The sequence below is a fragment of the Sturnus vulgaris genome, chromosome 17 (assembly GCF_052056855.1).
Source record: "Sturnus vulgaris isolate bStuVul1 chromosome 17, bStuVul1.hap1, whole genome shotgun sequence".
Taxonomy (NCBI): Eukaryota; Metazoa; Chordata; class Aves; order Passeriformes; family Sturnidae; genus Sturnus; species Sturnus vulgaris.
This window is the reverse complement of record NC_142259.1, coordinates 8107469-8125676: the sequence shown is the minus strand read 5'-3', so window position 1 is coordinate 8125676 and position 18208 is coordinate 8107469. Positions and strand designations below refer to the sequence as shown.

General features: G+C 56.7%; 2 protein-coding genes across 4 annotated transcripts; one reads left to right on the top strand and one right to left on the bottom strand.

The window, feature by feature from the left end:
- Nucleotides 1-381: 381 nt before the first annotated feature.
- PCIF1 (phosphorylated CTD interacting factor 1) lies at nucleotides 382-11929 on the bottom strand. Of its 3 annotated transcripts, XM_014888976.2 has the most exons (17): nucleotides 11799-11929; nucleotides 11458-11566; nucleotides 8639-8777; nucleotides 8334-8458; nucleotides 7804-7941; nucleotides 7504-7634; nucleotides 7130-7284; nucleotides 6758-6905; nucleotides 6480-6563; nucleotides 5636-5735; nucleotides 5323-5485; nucleotides 3950-4122; nucleotides 3422-3508; nucleotides 2747-2931; nucleotides 2558-2651; nucleotides 2180-2355; nucleotides 382-1445 (listed from the first exon to the last, which is right to left on the bottom strand). In XM_014888976.2, the coding sequence occupies exons 3-17, from the start codon at nucleotides 8760-8762 to the stop codon at nucleotides 1190-1192; spliced, it is 2139 nt and encodes a 712-aa protein (XP_014744462.1). In that variant the 5' UTR covers nucleotides 8763-8777; nucleotides 11458-11566; nucleotides 11799-11929; the 3' UTR covers nucleotides 382-1189. The 3 variants fall into 3 exon arrangements, with proteins under 3 accessions (XP_014744462.1, XP_088031042.1, XP_014744461.1); XM_088174916.1 differs by lacking the exon at nucleotides 11458-11566 and having other exon boundaries at nucleotides 11799-11877; XM_014888975.2 differs by lacking the exons at nucleotides 11458-11566; nucleotides 11799-11929 and having other exon boundaries at nucleotides 8639-8894.
- Nucleotides 11930-13695: 1766 nt separating this feature from the next.
- Nucleotides 13696-18089, top strand: PLTP (phospholipid transfer protein). The gene is made up of 16 exons (XM_014888979.2): nucleotides 13696-13849; nucleotides 14641-14756; nucleotides 14937-15036; nucleotides 15108-15236; nucleotides 15373-15528; nucleotides 15645-15708; nucleotides 15866-15929; nucleotides 16046-16137; nucleotides 16275-16451; nucleotides 16604-16663; nucleotides 16767-16928; nucleotides 17101-17168; nucleotides 17244-17286; nucleotides 17440-17503; nucleotides 17589-17665; nucleotides 17759-18089. The coding sequence occupies exons 2-16, from the start codon at nucleotides 14648-14650 to the stop codon at nucleotides 17897-17899; spliced, it is 1506 nt and encodes a 501-aa protein (XP_014744465.2). The 5' UTR covers nucleotides 13696-13849; nucleotides 14641-14647; the 3' UTR covers nucleotides 17900-18089.
- Nucleotides 18090-18208: the final 119 nt, after the last annotated feature.

Below are 18208 nucleotides of genomic sequence, written 5' to 3'. Positions count from 1 at the left end.
AGGGTGGCACTGGAACTGCTCTGGCACTGGCACCAGCGATGCTGTGGCACTGACATTGGTCCAGCATTAGCAGTGCTGTGGCACCCCACAGGGGAGACTGGCTGTGCTGCCTGCCCCATCGAGTCCACAGGCAGTGCACTTCCCCAGTGGGAGAGCACCAAAACCTCACTGGAGCAGTCAGGTGGTCAGGCTGCTTTACAAGCTCACATTGGTCATTAGGAAACAAGACTCACGAGGAGGGCAGGGCTGCCTGAACAGTGCAGATGTCAGATAGTTCTGAAAAACCAAACCCCAACGTTTTTCTACCTTCCACCCAGGCAGAGATTAGACAAGGGTGAGCACAGACCCCAGACACGAAAGAAGGCAAGTCATGGACACAAGCAGAGCTGTATGCTGGTTTTAATGTTCCTAAGAACTAGGAAACAGAAATCAAAAATAGACTTTGCTCTTCTTGATAAAAGTAATAAAATGGTTAGCGGTGTTAAATTAATCCTTACAAAACAAAACCCAAGGAGGTTAAATAAAGCCCGGAGGCTCCGCATAAAAACCACAATGACTACAAAACAGCTGCAAAGACGTCTTTACACACCAAAGAAACTCTTCTCCTCTGCTCCTCCCCTCTGGGACACAGTGTCAGCGAACACAGGACTCACACATGAGAAAGAAACACAGATGCGATGGGAGCAGCCCCACAAGAAGCGTGGGTGCCACAGACAGAACTATTTACACTATGGACATGGAGCCGTGCTGGGGCCAGTCCGGCCGCAGGAGCCCCCGGGCTCTGCCCGTCCCTCTCCTGCCGGGGCCCCTCCGGCCGCGGCGCTCAGCGCCCAGCACTCGCGCTTGCCATCATCCTTCCATCTGTTCCGCCGTCCTGCCCGCGCGCGCGTCCCAGCTCTGGCTGTCCCTTCCCTCGGCGCTCCGGCGTCGCGGAGCTGCCGGCTCCTCCTGCCGTGCCACGCTGGGCTCCCTCGCCCCTGGGGAGGGCTGCGGCTGAGCCTTCTCTCCCACTGGCCGCCGGGTGCTCCCGGCTCCTGGGGGCTGGCGTGCAGTTCGCAGAGGAGAGCAGGTGCCGTGGAGCTGCTGTGCAGGAGTCTCGGGCCGGTGCTGCGCAGCCAGCAGTCTCTGCTTCCCCGGCCAGCCTCCCCCGGGGCCGCCGGCACCTCTCCTGCTGCCTTCCACCTCTGCTTTAGTTGGGATTAGTCTCTCGGCTGCTGCTCTGCTCTCGGCCCAGCTCCCGCTCTTTGTCCGCTGTGGAAGAGGAGGAGGAGGAGGATGAGGACGAGGAGGAGGAAGACGAGGAGCTGAGGGTCCGGCCCGAATGCTTGTAGGCTGCAACGAGCTCCTGCAGCCGCTCCGGCGTGGGCTCCCACTTGGCAAAACCGGCGCTGTTCTGCAGGAAGAGGACGGCTGTGTTGTGCACAGCCTTGTAGTACATCTCCTCCCTGCAAGGGAAGAGCACAGGCATCAGCACCTCCCCTGGCCCCCACCCTAAGCCCTGGACACCTGCTCCTCATCTTCCTGCCTTCACTAGGACAAGTATTTGTCCCCTCCTTTCTCTCATTATTCTGAGAAAGGAGGCACAGTGCAGCCTCTGGCAGTTCTGAATACAGCAGAGGCTCCTGAGCTTCCAGAGGGAAGAAGCACTCATGCTGCAGAGCCCCATTGCTCCCTACCAGTACATGCATGTGCTGGAACCTTGCTATCCTTCCAGAGGGGACTCAGCACAGTGAGGCATCAGTCCTAAGCAGGTAAGAACTTCAGTGTTCAGGCACCTGTTGCTCAAATCTGTTGCCTCAGCAGCAGAGGCCAGCCCGCCCCACTGAGAACCAAGTCCCCACTGTCCCTTGCCTCTGCTCCCCCAGGGACATCCAGCTGCTGCCACACAAACAGCTACCAGGCCTGAGGGCTGGCAGAGGCACCAATCAATGCCACAGGTGCGACCTGTTCCAGCTGGACTTGCGCCCAAGGCACACACCTCTCACAAGCTCAAGTTAGCAGTCATTAAACAGAAGTTGAATTCACCATGCTGTCTGCCCATCCTAAACACCCAGAGTGATGATGTGCTGTGCTTGTCCTTGCCTGCTCCCTGCTTCCCACTGATTTCAGCTTGGGAGAGGATATTTCTGTCACATAGCTTCAGAGCCGTGTTCCCAAAGGATCCAAGAACAAAGCCTACTTTTTGCAGACGTGCTGGGACCCGCTGCGGTACTCGTGATCGAAGGCTGGAAGGATGAGCTGGTGTCGCTTGAACTTGCTCTGCTCCATGCGCGTCAAGGCTGGCGTGGGGGGGTCCCGCCACTCAGGGATGAAGACAATGAAGGAGAGCGGCTCGCTGGAGCTCTCCAGCAGTTTCTAGTGCAAGAAGAAAAGGAACAATCTCAGCACTGACTGGGCAATGACGTGTTTAATGAGTCCTATAGAAAAGAAATGCTTCTGCTTCAAGAGCAGCGCCCAGCTGTCACTCTGTCCCTGCCCTTAGAGTGCAGGATTGTGGGGAGCAGAGGACGGACAGCACAGCTCCATCCCAAACAGCCCCAATGGTGAGCAAACATACCTCAAAGTGAGAGACCATGGCATCCATCAGCTCCTCACAGAACGGAGGATTTGCCTCAAAAGAGCCACTTATAGGGAAGAAATCCAGGCACGGGCTGGAGAAAGAGGCAAAGATCCCCATCAGCTCATCCTGAGTCATCTCACGGGCACGCATCCACACCCACACAGAGCAAGAGAATGTTATACTCACCCCCTGGATCCAAAATACCCGTCTGTGTCCAAGAAGGCTGAACAGTACTGTTTAAAATAGCAATTCAGGGGCGAGGCAAAGCATTCAAAACTCACTCCAAAGAGCTTGTGGAGGGCTTCAAAGATGTGCACGGGAAGTGCTCCTTGCAGACCAGTCCCCTCATACAGCCCCACACCGAACATCATCTGAGGAGAGCAAACCCTGGTGAGCCGTGCCTGCACTCGCTGTTCCTGCTGCTCCCTTCACTGACCACGGACCCAGGGCCATATGTCCATGCACCCACTCCTCTAGGTATGCAGGGCCCCCTCGTCCTTTCTCAAATTCGTGTAGGTCCCTGCATGTACCCAAGAATGCTCTTTAGCGATTTTATCCAACTCTGACCCCACAAAACCATCAGTTTTCTCTTGCACCCAAGTGAGCCTTCAGTTGCCCCTCTGAGTGAAGAGCTACTGAAGGTTTCCTTCACAAAAACCTTTACCCACACCAAGGTGTCAAGTCAAAACCACAACTGCGCCCCAGTCCACAGTCCTACCTCAGCATAGCATGAGCAGACTACAGACCCAGTTTAAACCCTGTGTTGCCCCAGGTTCCCAAAGCTGTGACCCCTCCCTAGAGCAAAGACAAGTTCCCAGTGCTGCCAAGGCTTTCTGATGTATGGTTCTGGTGAGACTGTACCTGGTATCGACGGAGAAGGCACCAAACCCTAGGCAGGAACTTTTCAAAGCCCGAGTCGTCGATGCAGCTGTACCGATAGAGAAGCCACTGGAAGAGAAAGCCCAGCCATTGAATACATCAGGAACAGCCAAGCTACAGTGATACATGCACATTGTGATAGGGAGAGAGAGGCTGAGGAGTAGGTGGGCTCTGCAGGGAGTTGTCAGCACATCTGCTGTCACCGTATGAGCCACCAGCTTGTCAGTAACAAGAAATGAATGAACCACCGCAGCAGCACGTGTGTCTCAGCAAGGATTGCCTTGGTTTGAGTACAATGTTCTGGCAGCACAACACTTACTCAAAGCACACAACCAACACCTGGGAAATACTCCCAGCAGAGCCCGACTCCAGCTAAGGTGAGAGCAGCTGTCCTCGCGGCCATGGCAGTGTGTGACAGCCCTGCAGGGAGCCTCTGCCCAGCCCTGCCCAGGAGATGACCCTGCCCCGAGGGGCAGCAGTGCCCCCAAGGTGCTGACACCCAGCCCTTACCAGCTTGCTGAAGTAGTTGCGGCTCACTTTGACCATCTCCCCCTTGTACCGCACACACGCCACGTTGTTCTCCATGTGCATCTCCACGCTGGGGAGTGGTGGGGAGGGGATGGCCAGTCTCACGGGGTAGCAGTACACCAGCCTGTCCTGGACCTCAGGAGCTTCTACCTCAGCTGTGCAGAATGAATAGAAAGGCAGCCTGTGAGAAGCCAAGGGTATTCAGGACCAATCTTCAGTCCACCTCGAAAGACACAGAAAACCAAATAGAGCTGAAGAGCAGGGTGGTCCTCCAAAAAAACCACCATGGTGGTCCCTCACAGATTTCGTAAGCAGCTACCTAGGTTCAAAGCCGATTCCTCAAATTAATTCAGTCTTCCGTTGCCAGAGCACAGAGAGAGCCCACTTGAAAGCACTTCTCTACCTCTAACCCACCACAACTGCAGGCAGCATACAGCCCCCCCAACACCCTGAGGCCTGTACCAAACACGCAAAACACTCGTTTTGCTGCTACTGTTTCTTATTGCAGTTTGCCCCAAACTCATCCGAAGTACAATAAAAATTCACAGGCTGTCAAACGCAGGAGGCAAAGGAATCTCCCAGCACCTTGTGGTTATCCAATGCCTCAAATTCAGGGAGAGCTCACAGATCAGCTGGAAAGAATCTCTGACTTAGAGTTGAAAGACAAGCATCAAAAACAATGGCGAAAGGCAGACAGGTGGGACCTGAACGGAGCCTGAGGAGAGCCAGGACCCAAAAGGGAAAAGGACTGCAGACAGTGGTAATGAAAGGAGCAGACCCCATGGAAAAAGGAAGAGCTGACCAGAGGCAGATGTACAGACGTGAATGGAAGAAAGAACAGAGAAAAGATCAAGGAACACGAACTCTGCCAAGAAAGGGTGCACAGTGACAAGCTGTGAGGCAGGGAGGGTGCAGAAAGGTGCTCAGAACATGAGAAATGTGGCAAATGAGAATAAAAGGAGAACACGCCGCATTACTAAGGGGGTGTCAGCTGTCCCCAGGAATTCATGAAGCAGCAGAGCAAGAAAGCACGGTCCAGTGAAATGGAACTAATGCTCTGCTCAGTGTGACCTGCTCCTAACAAACTACTTCATCCTGGCAAATCACGTATTTACAGTATCTGATGTTACAGCTGGTCACAGCACCTGATGGAAGACGGTCTGTCACTGCACAGACACTGACTGAAAGCTGAGGCCTATGCTGGCTGTTTCTTACTTTGAAACACAGACTTTCTGGCTTTTGGAGACAGAGCTGCCTTCCGAACAGGTAACACTCTCTAAACAGGAACAGGCCAGACCATGGGGCATTTAACTGCAGTGCTGCAGCTCTACAGCTCTTCAAAGCTGGCTGCATACCAGAGATATTGTTCTCTTTGAGTATGGCAAGATGCTTCTCCCGGATGCGCTTGACGTATTCCAGGGATATGTAGTAAATTTTACTGCAGATGCCTTCAACAGAGTCCTTGGCTGCAGCAGACACATGGGGCCCACACTGTTTGCGCAAGTGCTCCAGGCGGTCCTGTGGAAACAGAGAACCAGAGTCTCTCACATGGCCAACACTGGCTCTCCAGGGGTCTTCAGTGTCTCCCGGCTGCTCTCCCGTGGTACAGAGTGAGGGGAGGCAATGGCCAGCTCCCTGTGCCCAGCCACACATCAGTGGTACACTGACCATGTAGTCCTCCTTGGAGGCAGAATGGTCCCGTCGCAGCCAGCTGAAGGTGTCCTCCACATTCCACTTCACCACCTTCCTGCTGTCTGGGGAAGCACTCCTGCAAAAACAGAGGCAAAATTTAACTCACGGCTGCACAGCAAGTTATTCCACCCCCCTCCAAAGTTTTCTATCAGTGGGGAATGTGGACACTGACACTTCCTCAAGGGCCATCCCTGTCACTCCCCTCCAGTTCTCTGGACAGGCCTTCCGGATGTTTGTATGACTGCAGACTGCCATACTCACTCCAAAACTTGGTGTAGCTGGCTGCTGTCCTCTCTGCAACAGGAGAGGCCCACAAAGCCTTTATTTGTCATGGCAGTGGTCCATTTTGATATTGTCTCTAATTTTCAAGTATTGCTAGGAGCTTGTGACTGAGAAAACCACCCTGTTTACAAGATTTTCCTTTCCCCCACAAGGTTCTCCCCCACTATCTTCCTCAGTTCTGTCTCCTGTGGCAGAACTGGTCAGAAAAACCCTTGTATACCTTGTATACAAAATGCCACTCTAAGCTTGTTGCTCTGTAACAGCAGTGAGTGCCCAAGCACTCACGATTTTATCTCGGGGATAACAGAAGACACTCTACACCTAGTACTTCATTGTCTCCACACACATTCAGCTCCCCAAGATTACATTTTACAGTAACTATCACTATCAAAACATGGCTCCAGCACTACTGTTTTTCTTCTGCATGTTCATAACCTTGCTTTTCCTCAATAACATTATGACCAGTGCTGGGTAAGGCAGGATGAGAAGTCCCTCTATCCTTTTCTGAACGTGACAGCACTGCAAGAAGAGCTCCCACCTGGATTCAATCAGTCGTTTCGCAGCCTCAGCATACTTGAAGAGCAGCCTCTTGGCTTCCTCCCGGAACTTAATTCTGGATAACCTGAGGTAAGTTAAATTCATATGCATGAGTCTCACAAAGGCATGAAAGCCAGGTTCAGTTCCCCAGCTTTCCTCCACCAGCATCCAAACACTTTATTAGTCAAAGGGAAGTACCGCAGTAGAACCATGGCAGGTAAATCACCAGATCAGACCAACCCAGAACCATCCCAACAAGGCGCTGTCTGTGAACGGTACCTGATGGGAATGTCATTCATGATCTCTCTGAACATGGAAGGAGACACTACTGGCTCGCAGTCACTCGGTAAAAGAGGATCTGTCCCTTTATCAACCACTTTCCTCTCCAACATCCAGCGATTAAATGACTCCCGTGGGGGGTCAATCCCTGGAGATGCACAGATGCACAGAAAGGTCTAATCAATACAATACAGAAATGCCCAGTAGCTCTGATAAGGATCATCACACAAAGTTCTGCCTAATCAATTAACCAACAATGTCACAGAGTATGATCATCACAAAACGAGAACACAGGGACTAGACAGGCATGAAACAAAAGGCAAATCACTGCAGAACTGAGAAGGAAATCAAAGGAACCCAACAGAAACTCACCTTCTCGCTGCTGGCAGAGCTCACGGTAATGCTGCCGCAGCTTGAGAATGAGCTGGGACCGGAGCAGCTCCACCTCAGGGTGTGGAGAAAGAACTTCTGATGGTGCCCTCTGCTTAATCACAGCATTTGTCTGAATATCCAGGTCCCAGTATACTCTGTGCAAGAAACAAATGTCATCACGCAGATCATTGGCTAATTATCAAATATTGTATCTTTTAAAGACGCTTCCTTGGGCTGTTTCAGAAGCCAGGAAACCAAACTATCAAGACTCCTGGCAATGATTTATCCCTCAGGTTTCTCGAAGATATCTGGAAACCTGCGTGTCTCAAACACTTCACTGAGAAAGGAACAGAAGACAAATGGAGACAACTCACTCAGTTGGTCGTAGAAGAGCTGCCTGCTGTTTGTCTTCAGGTGAAACACACCATGCCTTCAAAACAGAGGTTCCTGGAATACTGGGAGAGCTGGGAACTGGCTGAGCAGCTGGGTTCCCTGGGACATCCACCTGTGTGTGTGAAAGATGAATTACTGCACCAGAGAGACAGGTAAAGGAGAAGCAGCCCAGTGAACCAAACAGTCCCACACCAGAATACCATGTGGGAGAACCTTGTGAGCTCTCCAGCCCCCCCCTCCCGGTTTCAGGCTGCACATTTGTTTTGGACCATCACACCCACCTTGGGCTTCTTCACACTGTTGCCACTTGGTGGAACCTCCTCCGAGAACCTCCTCTTTCTCTGCTTGTTCTCCACAGAAGCATCTGCCACCCCACCTTCCAGTGGCATTGGAGCCGCGTTCAGTCCCAGAGGGTCTGACTATGAGAGTCCAAACAGCAGCATGCGTCAAGCTCACCCACTGCCACTGCAGCATCCCGTTGCACTGCTCCCAGCTCCCACATGGATGCAAACAAGGACACCACTAGTCATACCTGCCCAAAGCTGAAAGACACTCTTCTAGATGTCTGTATGTTTTTTTTTTTTAAAGACCTTAATAAAAAACCTCATTAAAAATCACCCACACTGACTGTTCTTTCAGCAGTGCATAACTCCTGGAACAACATCACCCGACAGAAGAATACTTCCCCAGAATCATGCCAATGGACCGAGCAAGGAGTTCTGAAGGCCCTTCCACACCTGTAATCTGAGGTCCACAGACCATGAACACCCCAGCACTAGCACAGCCCCCACTGAGGTGAGTGAGCACTTACTATGACATCGTGCTGTCCCAGCACAGGCATTTCCCACAGAGACTGGTTCGTGAAGCGGTTGAAGTAGTACGGGCGGTTCTCCCGCTTGCTCCAGCACTTCTCCCAGCCAGCCTGCACCAGCTCATCTGAGAGGACAGTGAGAGTCAGGAGAGGAGCATCCTGCACGACAGACCTGCCCTGCAGGTGCCCAGCACTGTCACAGCACACTCTGAAACACACATCACTCCCAGCCTCCTCTGGCAGCCTTGCTTCACCCCCCTCCCCACTCCCAGGGCCCTGCATAATTCCTAAAGGCAGAGCTGTACCTGGCAGGTCCTGTACCAGGCGCATGGGTTTGGGGGAGCTGGGCTGGTTCTGGTTGGAGGTGCCAGGTGAGTGACTCATGAGAGACGCTTCCTCCGCAGGGCTTCTGTGATTCTCATTGGCCATTTCTCAGCAACCACACTAGAAAAAACAGAGTCATATCCAGTGTTACAGCAGGAAAGGTCCCAGATCTGCTTGGCACACTCAGGTGTAGCAATACAAGTTCATTCTGATAATAAAACAGGGATTGAACCAGTACACACAAACAGCACTTCAGCCCTGAAAAACAACCGTTATCCTGGACACAACTAGCTATGAGGAATTCTCAGTGTTAAAAGAGGTTAGCCAGGGTGTTCTTCAGGCCGGCATTCAAAATATTCCCTTTTCAGCTAGATGTCTCCAAAGAGTGAAGCATCAGATTGTAAAAAATAACATACGCTCCTCTGTGATTATGTGCCACCTTCTGCCACACCAACACCACCAGCCAGGTTTGATCTGTTATCCTCAGAGACAGTTTAAATCAACTCACACACACATAACTACACATCATTTCAACTAAAGGCTTTAATTAAAAAAAGCCCTCTGCTATATAAAATAGCCCTGAAGGTTCACTAACAACTTCTGTGGTTCAGAAAACCACAGGCTGGGAGTCAGGAGCTCCCGAATTATTACCCTCTGCATGTCCCAGGCTGACATGTCCTAGTCCTAGTCCTAGTTCCACAAGCAGGGCCTCAGCCAGCTGTTTTGGCCCTTGCTGCTTTTTCATCTGCATAACAACAGTTATGCAAAAGAAGGTCTGTTGGAACAATAAAGCTCCTCTTAATCATAATTTAATGTTGCCAGCTGGAGAGAAACAGCCAGGCTTTTCCTCTCTTAGTCACCACTCTTCCCCTGGGGAAGTTTCTGAAACAGCGCCACAGATTTCTCTTCTTTGGCAGCCCGAAACACATTGGCAATGAACTGGGGGGAAACAAGGCATTTTACATAATTCCCAGCTACCTTAGACAGTTAACTCTATTCAGGCTTTGGAGACATCCGACAGCACACACCAGCACAGTCAAGGCAGCAGCAGCAGCAGCACAATGCTGTGCATAGTGTACTCCTCACCTGAGTAGCACAGTACCTGGCAGCAGCAGCCATGTACAGGAGCTCTTCAATAAAAACTCTGGACTTTTTTTGGGCTAAGTCACTTGGATTTGAAGCCTTTGCTGCCATTCCTGTGCATAAAGGCCAGTAGCTATTGCAGCAGAACAGACTGGCAGGAGCAAACAGTGGTCAAGAGCGAGTGGGCAGTAGCTCAACTGCCCACAGCATTGGCTGAGATCAGCACTGAGGAACTAAACTCCCTCAGCCCCTAGGAAGATGTTTCCATCCTTCCAGGCAGGGTACACAAGGGAAGGTGTAGGACATGGTGTACACCTGGAATTTGGGTCTCGGCTCCAGAGCAAGCAGGTCACACCTCATGCCTGCTGCAGAGCGCAGGGCACAATTGGGGACCTTTAACGGCCTCAGCAGTGAGTGTTGTGCAATCTCACACTCCCTCCTGAACTCCAACCCCACTGCGTCCTTACAGTCACTTCACAAAAGTGCCAAGGTGAGCTGGGCCAGCACCAGCAGCTCAGGCTCCTGTCAGCCCGTGAGTGCAGGGACCCCAAAGACCACAGGCCTGCAAGGCAGGAGTGCAGGGAACCTCTGTAGAAGTTTAGTCCTCCTCTTCAAACTAAAGCTACACTTGCACATGCAGCTGCTGCTGTGTCCTGCACGTTACACAGAGCACACGCTGGAGTGAACTGGTGTGTACTGGGGTAACCAGAGCTTCCGAAGTGATGTATGTCAGGATTCACAGACAGCACTGGGCACGGAGCCCTGGCCAGCTTGGATGGCACGTGCCAGCTCCAGTGACCTGCCAGTGTTTTTCACCACCCATTGCTCAAAAGAGCTGTCAAATAGGGTCACTGGCTCTGCCTCCTCCATTTATGGATAAACTGGAATGGTGGAAGTAGCCAAGAAGCTTTATCACTTGATCAGTGTTAACAAGTATTAAATCCAAGTACCCTTAAGGTCTGGGAAAAGGAAACAGCCAAACTAACAGGAATCCTGGCAGAAGCCACTCTACTTTTATGTAACTACACTGGGACTTAGACAGTGACAGGGATCCAGAGGAAGCATTTTATGGTGATTACGGCATGTTTTTTATACACCATGGCAATGCATATACAGTGCTTCACAAACACGGTACAACGCTGTCCCTGCCCAGAGAGCTTACAACCTAGAGCAGCAGCACAACCAGAGACCACAGCGAGGGGTAAGGAGACACAGAGTAAAGAAGTACAGCAAACAGGACCGGTATTTGTTTCCATTTCACCGAGGCAGAATTTTGTACAAGACAACAGCAAATGCAGACAAAGGAGATCAGCGACAGCCCCCCGGGACAGCCCCGCGGTTTTCCCTCATCCCAGAACCACGGCTGCTCCAGGGCTGGGAGCCATGCCACCGCCTCCCTCATCGATACCCATCCCCTTCCCGAGCGCCGGCCAGCGGGCCCGGAGCTGAGCAGCGCAGCGTTCCGGGGCAGCGCGGGCACTGGGGACCGGGGCACCGTATCTGCGCGGGGAAGCGGCCGGGAACCTCCTGGGGCTGCCCTGCCGGTGGCGAAGACGGCACGGAGCTCCTCGGCGCGGCGGGCCGGGGCCGTCGGGCGGCCACAGGCGCCCAGCGGGTGTGGAGAGAAGGCGACGGCGGCGACAACTCTGCAGTCCGGCCGGGAGCGGTCCGGGGGCGCGGCCTAAGCGGGGCGGCGGCCGGCCGGGCGGGTACTTACGGTGGCGGGCTGCCTGGCAGGACGCGTGGCCGTCGCTCCGTGCTCGCCGCTGGCGCGCCGGGGCCGCATCCTCATAGCGGGGCGTCCCGCGCCTGGCCCGCGGGGGCGGCTGCGGAGACAGGAGCCCGTTACGGCGCCGCGGGGAGGGGCCGCGGGACGCGCAGGCGCGGCGGGGGCACAGCGGGGGCGCGGCGGCGGGAGCGGCGGCCGTGCCGGCCGCGCTCTAAGATGGCGGCCGCGGGCCTGCGTCGCCTCCCCTCCGCCGCCCGTCCGCCGCCGCTGCCCGCCCCCGCCGCCTCCTCCTGCACAGCGACCCGCGGCCACGCAGTTGCGCCGCTTACCTGGGCGTGAGGCCAGGGGCTGCAGGCACCGGGCACAGCTGCGTCCGCCACCACCGCCGCCGCCCCACCTCCGCCTCACCCGCCCCGCCGCCGCCATCTTGCGCCGGGGCCGCGGGTGTGGAGCGCTTGCGCGAGGCAGAGCCCGCGCTTGGGAGATTACGTGGCGCATGCGCAAAGGCTGCGCGGTCATCCCACCCACCCGGCGCCATCTTTGTGGCGGGCACCGCCCCGCCGTGGGTGCGGAGCGGTCGCGGTCCCGCCCGCGCTGTCGCGGAGCCGCTTAGTGCGGAGCGGCCCCGCCCTCTCACCCGCCGCGGGCGGTTCCCGGCACTGACAGGGCGCGGCCGCAGCGGTCGCCACCAAAGGGCCTTTGAAGAGCGGCGGCGCCGGGGTGGGGTGGTGGCCGGGACGGGGGGGCTGCATTGATGTGCGGGCGCGGGGCTTCCGCCGCCCGCCGGGCACAGCGGTTGCTCCTGCTGCGCTTTAGCCCGGGCCGGCCCTGGCAGCCACTGCCTGTCCCGGCGGTCTCTCGGGCTTATGACACGTCCTTCACCACGCTATTGCCGTGGCTATTCCCTGGCCCTCGGTTCCCGGTGCCAGGCGGCAGGCGCTGACAGTGAGGGACGCGGTGCAGCGCAGGCCACAGCCCGGTGGTCATTGGGGTCGCTCCCTTGCCCGCGGCCCGTGACTGCTGCTGCACGGCGTGAGCTGGAGGATGACACGGCTGTTACTGGGGGGTCCCTGGGGGCCGCAGGACCCCCTCGCAGCCGGCGGAGCTTCTGCCGCATCCACCTAGCAGAGCACTCATCCTGCCTCGGCCCCACCTCCCTGGGCAGCCGATGGCCGGTGCTGGCCCATGGCCCCGGTGAAGACGGGATGGGGAAACCGCGGGGCCTGTCCTGCGCTTTTTTTCTGGGATATCCCCGCTGCCCAGCTTTCCAAGGGGTTTCCCATCTCCCGGAGTCCTGCCCTCTGCTCCGGGGGCACCAGGGTCAGTTTAATGAGTTAACGCTGGCGCAGCAGTTCTGGAGGGGTAAGTGCTGTGTAAGCACTGAGGCTCCCGTTTTGGGCTTCCAGCAGCCCGGCTCCGCTGCCCAGAGCACCGATAACCGCCCGGGGCACAAAGGGCCGGCTCAGACCGACCCCTGAGGGCAGAGGGGACTCTGAGAAGGGACAATGAAACTCCTGCCTTGGAGCGAGTCAGCTCAGGTGGCCGAGGGGGTGGTGAGGGCAGGGGCAGACCCTCGGCATGGCTCAGCCAGGCAGGATTTTCGAGAGGGGGCCCCGGGGTGAGGAGCTGCCCATCTTTCCCGTGACGGGAGCAGGATGGCGGCATGGGGACACTCCGGCAATGCCCATTTCGGTGCTGCAACGCCGGAGCCAGTCAAGCAGCTGCACGGGGCAAGGCCATCCAGAGGCACGTCCTGCGGCGCCAGTGCTGCCTGACTTAGAATCGGGGCAGAGCCTGTGGGGGCAATCATGAGGGGTCACAGCCTCGGCAGCTTCTCTGCTTAGTTCATGTTACAGGTGGGCATGAACCAGCCCCCAGCAGCACCCCCGGCCTGGGACCGCGAATTCTGCACTGAATCTGGGATAGCTCAGTACTGGCAGAAGCTTCATAACACAGATTTGGCGTCCCCAACACCCCAGGCTCTCCTGGACGCCGTTTGCACATGTGTGCCCCTCGCACGGCGGGTGCCAGAGAGATCCACGGCCGTGGCTGTGTGTGCAGGATGCGGGGAGCGGTGTTTTCAGGGGGAGGAAGGCTTCGTGTCCAGCCGGGAGCTGGGGTGGCCAGGCGAGCCGCTGTCTGTGCCGGTGCTGGCAGCCAGCCGGGCTCGGCGGGACACAGACCTGCATCCTCCCCGTCCATCCGTCCCGCTGTCTCCTCCCAGCTGTGAGCCCGCAAGGAGTGGCAGCTGGGGACTATATAAAGGCAGGGAAACCTCAGCCAACTCAAAAGAAAGTCTTGGAGCTGGTGGTGCTCTCCCTCCCTCCTGCCTTCACGTGATTCAGCTTCCCCACGCTGGGAGCCGAGGACAAGCCTCGCTGTAAGTACCCGAACTGAGCCGGCATTGTGTGGGGGAGCCCTCCAGCCTCTGGGCACGACGGTGCCTCCGGGCCCCGGGGAAGGGGATCCTCCATCCTCTCCCTTCATAGAAGTGAAGGAAAACGCTGTGGGGGAGCCCTGTCCCATCCCATAGTCCCGGGGAGGGTGTCCTCCATCCTCTCCCTTCAGAGAACTGAAGGAAGGTGTGGGGGAGCCCCGTCTCATCCCACAGCCTCGCACGGAGCTCTGCCTGTTGCTGCGGGATGGACAGGCTCCAGCTCCCGTCTCAAACCAGCCTCGGGGCATGCGGCACATCCCGGGGGGAGCTGTGAGGGTTGCGGGACGGCCCCACGGGCGAGGGTTCGCTCCTCTGCGAAGTGCTGGGGCTCCCCGCTGCAGCAGCAGCACGCACGGGGCTGGCGCCTGTCCCTGCGGTTTGGGGAGCGGGGTGTGTTCCGGGCGGGGGGAGTGCTGCAGTGGGTGTTCCCAGATGTGAGACCCCCGGGCTCCACAGGGCCAGTGCTGGGGCTTGTGCACAGTACCCTGGGTGGGGGCCGTGTCCCTCATGGGCTGCTGGTCCAGAGATTTCGGGCAAAGGAGACCTGGGCAGCACTGCGGGATTTCAGGGAGAACAGTGGAGCCGTGGAGTGTTCCTTGGAGCTATCCTCTGCCCTGTGCAGGTTGGAAAGCAGCTGCTTCCCTTCCCGGGATGGTGTCCCCGGGCCTCTCTGTGCTGACACCCTTGCGCGTCCCCAGACCAGTCCGTGCTGACCCTGCTCTCTGCCTCCCCAGGTGTGAGATGGCTGCCGGCAGCTGCCTCCTTCTCCTCCTTCTGCCCTCGTTGGTCACAGCCTCGCACAGCCCTCCTGGCTGTAAGATCCGGATTACTTCCAAGGGGCTGGACCTGGGTAAGGGGCTGGCCAGGATCTCAGAGTTTGGGAAAGAGGGACGTTGGGCACCCTCCTGGGTGCTTGTGTAGGGCTCTGCCTTCACTGCTCCACCGTGGGGCGGCCGGGGAGGAGTGGGGGCTGTCAGGGGCGATGCTGCCGGGAGGGCACGTCCCAGCCCAGCCTCGTTTTTCTGTGCAGTGAAGCAGGAGGGGCTGCGCTTTGTGGAGCAGGAGCTGCACAACATCACGGTATCGGACCTGCATGGGAATGAGGGGCAGTTCCAGTACAACATCAGCCAGTGAGTGCTGCCTGCTGCCCACGGCTTCCCATGTCCATCTGTCCGTCTAACCACCCCTGTTCCCTCTGCAGGGTCAAGGTTACAGACCTGCAGCTGGCCTTTTCAGACCTGAACTTCCAGCCCCAGCAGCACCTTGTCTTCAACATCAACAATGCTTCCATTAGCCTACGCTTCCGCAGGCAGCTGCTCTACTGGTTCTTGTGAGCTGCCTCCCCTTCCTGCTGCTCTGGGTGCTAGCCCACCCCATAGCTGTGCTTGCTGGGTGCCACAAGTGCCTTGCAGTCCTGCAGCTGGCAGGAGCTGTGTGCTCCTCTCATCTGCTTTCCTGGCTTCCAGCTATGACATTGGGTCCATCAATGCCTCTGCGGATGGTGTCCACATCTACACAGTGCTGCAGTTGGCCAAGGACGAGGCTGGGCGCCTCAAGATCTCCAATGTGACCTGCAACGCCTCCATAGCCAGAATGCATGCTGGCTTCTCTGGAACACTTAGGTACACCTGATTCCTCTACCTGTGTCTGGCTCCCTGACCCTCTTCCCACACCCTCAGTGCTTCCTCAGCCCAGCTGTGTGCTGGAATGGGTACAGAGCCACTCTTGTGTCCTCCAGGAAGGTCTATGAGTTCCTGAGCACCTTCATTGTCACGGGGATGCGCTTCCTCCTCAGCCAGCAGGTACAGCCGAGCATAGAGGAGAGGGGCTGTGGGATGTTAGGGCTTGGCCCTCTGTGTGTGGGAGAGGGCAGAGTTGTATCCCGCCCATCTGCTGGGCCTTGTCCTGCCTCTGCAGCTCCTCATCCAGTTCCCCTCAGCCTGGCTTCTTGCCTTGCAGATCTGCCCATCCCTGGAGCATGCCAGTCTGGTGCTGCTGAACTCTTTGCTGGACACAGTGCCTGGTGTGTGTTGCCCTGGGAAAGGAACTGGATCCCATTCACTATGGGGAAGACGGGGCTGGGCATCAGGCTGCCAGGCAGCTCCAGGGTAAGTGACACCAGCACATCTTCCCTGGCAGTGAGGAACTACGTGGATGAGCATATTGGGATTGACTACTCCCTCCTACGGGATCCATCCATCTCCACTGACACCCTTGACCTCGACTTCAAGGTGAACACTGGGACCTGCCTTGCTGGTCCTTCCCCATCCTCGGGGGATAGGCTGTACCAGCAGGCATGTTGGGCTCCATGGAGCAGGTGAGGTGGGCTGTCCCGTGGCCGTAGGAACCTTTCCTGCTCTTGGTCCAGGGTATGTTCTTCCCCCGGGTAAGAGAGGACCAGGAGCTGGAGAACCACGCGGTGGAGCCGGTGATCAAGGAGACTGAACGCATGGTTTATGTTGCCTTCTCTGAATACTTCTTCGATTCAGCCATGCAGTCATACTTCCAGGCAGGAGTGCTGACCATAGAGCTCCAGGGGGAGAAGGTAAGGGGCACCAGACACTTGGACTGTGTGCAAGCAGGAGGGAGAGGTGGGCTGTGTCACAGAGCAAAGGAGGTGCCATTTAGGGAGCAGCTTTGCTGGGAGCTGCAGCAGCAGCAGCTCCCTTCCCCTCTGGTGGTTTGTGCTCTCCACAGATACCCAAGGACCTGGAGGTTTTGCTGAGAGCCACATTCTTTGGGACCATCTTCATGCTGGTAAGGAGCCCCCAGATAGGGTGGAAGGCATGGCAGAGCCCCAGGGCAGAGCACAGCCCTGCCCTGCTCTGCTCCAAGTCTCTAGCTCACCTGTCTTCCCTAGAGCCCTTCTGTGGATGCTCCGCTGCGGCTCGTGCTACAGGTCTCTGCTCCCCCTCGCTGCATCATCAAACCCTCGGGGACCTCAGTCTCTGTTTCTGCTTTCCTGAACATCTCACTGGTGCCCCCAGACCGCCCACCTGTCCAGCTCTCCAGCATGGCCATGGTGAGCGGGGTGCTGGGGCTCCTTGCACAGTCACCCCAGTGTATACAGGAGCAGTGTCCCACCTCCTTTGTTGTAAGGCCCTGGTGTCACTGAGCAGAGGGACACGGGACCTGTGGGTTGTGCTGGTCTGGTCGTCCTCTGCCTGCTTTGAGTCAGCCCTCTCCCTCCCCAGGAAACCAAGCTGAGTGCCAAGGTGTTTCTGCAAGGGAAGGCGCTGCGTGTGCAGCTGGACCTACGACGGTATGGCTGGGGTCCTGTGGGGGCATGGGGAGAGTCCCCTCCATCCCTTACTCACAACTGCTTCCTTCTGTCCAGGTTTCGCATCTTTTCCAAGCAGTCAGCGCTGGAGTCACTTGCGGTGAGAGCATGGTGATGGCCTGGGAATCTTTACACCCAGGCACAGCATAGGATGGGCTAGGGAGAGGCTGTCTATTCAGGATCCCCACTTACAGCCCTCCCTGCCCTGGCTGGCAGCTCTGTCACTACACTGACCCCAGGTCTTCTCCTGCAGCTGTTCTCACTGCAGGCCCCACTGAAGACCCTGCTGCAGCTGACCATCATGCCCATCATTAACGGTAGGCATCACTGCTCCCACATAACTGGGAGTGTAGACAGGGGCATAGGAGGGCTCAGCCTCATCCCAGCTCTCCCTCTCTGCAGAGAGGACAAAGAAGGGGGTGCAGATCCCACTGCCCGAAGGCATGGACTTCACCAGGGAGGTGGTCACCAATCACGCGGTAGGTGGTGGGATGGGACAGCCTGTGCCTCCATGTCCTGCTGGGAAGGGCATTGTCATCTCCAGCCTTGAACTGACCCTTTTCCCTCTGCAGGGATTCCTCACAGTGGGAGCTGATCTCCACTTCTCCAAGGGGCTGCGGGAGGTGATTGAGAAGTACCGCCCAGTGCCGACGGCCACTGCCTACTCCAGCTCCCGGCCTGCAGAGCCCAGCCTGGACCCCAGCTCACTCTAGCTCTCCTCCCTGGACCAAAGGCAGATCCCGGGCTGGACCCGTAGACTGTAGGTAGGAAGCAGCTTCCTTGGTACCACCAGCATATTGTCAGGGCGTCCAAGCCCTAGTGGGGTGCAGCAAGGTGGAGAGAGTGCTCTGGGAACCCCTGCTGCACCCCTGCTCATTACACTAATAAACCACCTGACTCCAACCACATGGCCTCGTTGCTTGGAGGACATGTCCATCTGGGGCACATGGTGGAGAGATGAAAAAGAGACAGCTGATGCTGCTGCCCATCTTGCTTCCGTGGGAGCAGGCACAGCTTAGTGC